The 5,000-nt window shown below is 51.1% G+C and overlaps 1 protein-coding gene across 10 annotated transcripts in view; it reads right to left on the reverse strand.

The window, feature by feature from the left end:
- LOC132994298 (protein 4.1-like) overlaps positions 1-5,000 on the reverse strand; it is a 36,977-nt gene that overhangs the window by 11,889 nt on the left and 20,088 nt on the right. For 7 of the 10 annotated variants that reach the window (XM_061064564.1, XM_061064563.1, XM_061064560.1 and 4 more), the window contains 6 exons: positions 4,540-4,641; positions 4,336-4,454; positions 2,714-2,755; positions 2,589-2,618; positions 2,324-2,518; positions 1,697-2,128 (listed from right to left, as the gene is read on the reverse strand). In XM_061064564.1, coding sequence (XP_060920547.1) covers positions 1,697-2,128; positions 2,324-2,518; positions 2,589-2,618; positions 2,714-2,755; positions 4,336-4,454; positions 4,540-4,641 — 920 coding nt within the window. The remainder of the gene's footprint in view (positions 1-1,696; positions 2,129-2,323; positions 2,519-2,588; positions 2,619-2,713; positions 2,756-4,335; positions 4,455-4,539; positions 4,642-5,000) is intronic. The other 3 variants (XM_061064568.1, XM_061064566.1, XM_061064565.1) reach the window with 1 other exon arrangement.

Consider the following 5,000-nt stretch of genomic DNA (forward strand, 5'->3'; position numbering starts at 1 on the left):
CACCTGACCTCCTCCTGATCACCTGACCTCCTCCTGATCACCTGACCTCCTGACCTCCTCCTGATCACCTGACCTCCTCCTGATCACCTGACCTCCTGATCACCTGACCTCCTGATCACCAGACCTCCTCCTGATCACCTGACCTCCTCTTGATCACCTGACCTCCTGATCACCTGACCTCCTGATCACCTGACCTCCTCCTGATCACCTGACCTCCTCTTGATCACCTGACCTCCTGATCACCTGACCTCCTGATCACCTGACCTCCTCCTGATCACCTGACCTCCTGATCACCTGACCTCCTCCTGATCACCTGACCTCCTGATCACCTGACCTCCTGATCACCAGACCTCCTCCTGATCACCTGACCTCCTCTTGATCACCTGACCTCTTGATCACCTGACCTCCTGATCACCTGACCTCCTCCTGATCACCTGACCTCCTGATCACCTGACCTCCTCCTGATCACCTGACCTCCTGATCACCTGACTTCCTGACCTCCTCCTGATCACCTGACCTCCTGATCACCTGACCTCCTGACCTCCTCCTGATCACCTGACCTCCTCCTGATCACCTGACCTCCTGATCACCTGACCTCCTGATCACCTGACCTCCTGATCACCTGACCTCCTGATCACCTGACCACCTGACCTCCTCCTGATCACCTGACCTCCTGATCACCTGACCTCCTGATCACCTGACCTCCTCCTGATCACCTGACCTCCTCCTGATCACCTGACCTCCTGACCTCCTCCTGATCACCTGACCTCCTGATCACCTGACCTCCTGATCACCTGACCTCCTGATCACCTGACCTCCTGATCACCTGACCACCTGACCTCCTCCTGATCACCTGACCTCCTGATCACCTGACCTCCTGATCACCTGACCTCCTCCTGATCACCTGACCTCCTCCTGATCACCTGACCTCCTGATCACCTGACCTCCTCCTGATCACCTGACCTCCTGATCACCTGACCACCTGACCTCCTGATCACCTGACCTCCTCCTGATCACCTGACCTCCTCTTGATCACCTGACCTCCTCCTGACCTCCTCCTGATCACCTGACCTCCTGATCACCTGACCTCCTGATCATCTGACCTCCTGATCACCTGACCTCCTCCTGATCACCTGACCTCCTCCTGATCACCTGACCTCCTGATCACCTGACCTCCTCCTGATCACCTGACCTCCTAATCACCTGACCTCCTCTTGATCACCTGACCTCCTCCTGATCACCTGACCTCCTCCTGATCACCTCCTCCTGATCACCTGACCTCCTGATCACCTGACCTCCTGATCACCTGACCTCCTCCTGATCACCTGACCTCCTAATCACCTGACCTCCTCTTGATCACCTGACCTCCTCCTGATCACCTGACCTCCTCCTGACCTCCTCCTGATCACCTGACCTCCTGATCACCTGACCTCCTGATCATCTGACCTCCTGATCACCTGACTTCCTCCTGATCACCTGACCTCCTGACCTCCTCCTGATCACCTGACCTCCTGATCACCTGACCTCCTCCTGATCACCTGACCTCCTAATCACCTGACCTCCTCTTGATCACCTGACCTCCTCCTGATCACCTCCTCCTGATCACCTCCTCCTGATCACCTGAGCTCAGGTGTTCAGTTTTAAAGCAGCTTGTGAGCCATGTATGTTCTTATTTGTGTTTCCAATCAGAGCGTACCACTCTGACCATGGACGGCGACATCCTTCCTGTCAGGTGATCTGGAGAGAGGGAGGTGCTTAAGTTGAGTTCATCTAATGGGGACTTTCGAGCAGAGAGGTAGGCTCCACCTCCAACTCCTCCAGTGTCAGACACTCTGACATCACTGATGATGTCACTGACCCCCGGCGCCGGTTCTGAAGGAGAGGTTGGTGTCTTCACCTCTTTAATAGCAATTAGTGGTCCTCCTATGATGACATCATCAGTGGGGGACAGTGGGATGATTGTGAACTGCTTTGCCATCGCAATACTTCCCGTTGTCATGGTTACATTGGAGTCACAGGACAACATGGTGATGACCCTACCAGAGGCAGTGTCATAGCTCCGCCCCACAGTGTAGCTCTTCTCTCTCATTGGCTGAGGAGAACATTGGCTTGATATGACCCCGCCCACCTGGAGTGCACAGGTGAGCAATATGAAAAACACACAAAGACACTCGCACACACCCACATGAACATACACACAATGACACACTGGTTGATGATAAAAAAAACTGCTGTGTGTTTCTGTGTGTGTGTGTGTGTGTGTGTGTGTGTGTGTTTCTGTGTGTGTGTGTGTGTGTGTGTGTGTGTGTGTGTGTGTCCTCACCTCTTCTGGTTCCAGTGGTTCGATCATCGGGGCGTCATCAACACGTCGTAGAGGTGAGGAGGCGAGGCGTTTGTCCCACTCTGTCATCATCCCCCCGTCTCCCCCGTCTCCCCCCCCTCCCTCTAAGAAGGAGCGTCTCAGAGCGCTGATAGTGGTCTCGGGTTTCTGCTCCTCCTCCGGACTCCCCAACGTCTCCTGAAGACCAACACTCAGAAACATCCAGAGAACAAATACAGATCTTCAAAAATACAGAAAAGAGACTTACCTGTGTCTTTAAATCTTCATCCTGATCCGACTGAGAGACAAACAGACAGACAGGTTTAGAACACGGTTACGGTTAGGGTGTACCTACACCAGGTGACAGGTATCAGAGTCCTCATGTTTCAGTACCTCTGTCAGCTCTCCCTCCACGGCCGTGTCAGTCAGCTCAGTCTGAACACAAAGAGAGAGTTGCTTTTATTCTGACAGTCTGACAGGAAGTCAGACATGAAGAGCAGCAGAAACTCTGTTGGAGGTGAGGACCTGATCCAGTGGACCAGACTGGCTCTACAGTACTAAAACCTACAGGGGGGGGCCCAGGTCCACACACAACCAGTGCACCTCACCAGTCAGGTGACCCCCACTCTGTCCTAAACCAACAAGGACCTGATAAGGATCTGGTTTCTCCTGCCAGCAGCCAGGGCACAAAGCTTTGATGTGTCCGGTTTCAAGTCCTACAGGAACATAAAACTGTTACTGTCAATGGGCAGAACTCTTAGACACTGGTAGCTACTGGTCCCTGGTTAAACATAGTCTGGTCCCAGCAGAGGACGGACCTGTTGGCTGGTGGGTTGGTAGATATATAACTCTGACCAAACCATAACGCAGGATTGCCATGGACATTGTTGGCCCTCTGGTGAGAAGAAGCGGAGGTCACCATGACAACATGGTCATGTGTGACTGAACCACACCATTGCTGCTCAAGCAGTAGAAGGTGCACTGGTTGAGCTTTAGAGGACGAGACCCTCTCAGACCAGCTGACTGGTGGCCTGGCTGACCCTAAAGATAAAGCTCCAGAAGTTAATGGACGACGACCTGCTGTTCGAGCACAGGGAGGTTCCTCAGGCGTTAACAGGCTTCTGTACATGCTAACTGCTAATGCTAATAACTGGGATGTGCAGGGACCCTTGATCTTGAGGACGCAGAGTCCTGAGACCTTGTTTGAACCCTAAGAGATTCTCCATGCCTGCTCCTCCCTTCTTGCTAAATAGCAAGCCCCCTACACCATCATCTGCAAGCAAGCACCTATAGCAAGCCCCCTACACCATCACCTGCAAGCAAGCACCTATAGCAAGCCCCCTACACCATCACCTGCAAGCAAGCACCTATAGCAAGCCCCCTACACCATCACCTGTTAGATTGTCCTGGTCACCTATGAGTTCCATCAGACTTCCTATGTCAGCCTACTGAGGCAGTGGACGGTTAAATACCATGCTGGATCTGTGTTACAAGCATTTCCCGTTCAACAATCTGTGCATATACAGTACATCATATTACTGCATGTATCTATCTGTAAATCTCAGTCACTAACCACCTACTTTCCTGGGAGCTCTTGAGCTCTCTTAGGCTCCTTGAGATCGTTGGTTGACGGCCTGCCAGAACAACCTACCTACATAACAATGAGTAAGGTCTTTTACCTGCTTTTTGTAACATAACAATGAGTAAGGTCTTTTACCTGCTTTTTGTAACGTAACAATAAGTAAGGTCTTTTACCTGCTTTTTGTGTCTCGAGATAACACTTGTTATGAGTTGACGCTATACAAATAAAAATTGATTGATTGATTGATTGATTGATTGATTGATTGATTGATTGATTGAATAACACCGTGGTCTACTGTCAGGTGAGAAAGGTGAGCCAGAGAGACAGGTGAGATAGAGAGACAGGTGAGACAGAGAGACAGGTGAGATAGTAAGGAGACAGTTAAAGAGTTAGAGGGGGTCAGACAGATGAAAGTGAGACAGGTAATTTGTACCTTTGTTTCCTGTTTCTGAGGAGTTGGAGGACTCTGCTGCTCCTCCTCCAGCTGCTCCTGTTCATCCTGCTCCTCCTCTTGATCCTCCATCTTCTCCTGCACCACCAGAACCCCCTCCACTAGGAGACAGGGGAGTGGGAGGGGTGACAGCTTCACAGTCTGAATCTGAGCTCATGAGTCTCGTATGATTGGCTGTTTATGTACCTTGCTCCGCCCTCTCTTCTGTTCTTCTTTCAGGGGTCACTGAGGTGAGGAGGTCACTGACGGCGATGGCTTTAGATGCTCCATATAGCCCTGTGCCCATATCTACACAAACACACACACAGCTGCAGTTACCATAACGATTGTTGATGTGGTTTTTTTTACCCAAAGTGACAGCCCCCATTCAGCCACTCAGAGCACAGGGGACATGCAGACCAGCCCAGGCTAATCGGCCAATCAGCACTCAGAACCTCCATGACATCAATGCACTTCATGTTAGCATGATGATGCAAGCAATGCTAACAATGCTAACAACATTTGCAACGATTAAAAACTAGACTAAAAAGTGCTAACTATATTAATAATGCTAACATGAGTCATGATGTCTTTACTGTTGTGCTCACAATCAGAGGGGGCGTGGCCAAGCTGTGTCAGAACCTCATGACTACATACCACATTGTGTG

This window comes from Labrus mixtus, chromosome 19 (genome assembly GCF_963584025.1).
Source record: "Labrus mixtus chromosome 19, fLabMix1.1, whole genome shotgun sequence".
Lineage (NCBI taxonomy): Eukaryota > Metazoa > Chordata > Actinopteri > Labriformes > Labridae > Labrus > Labrus mixtus.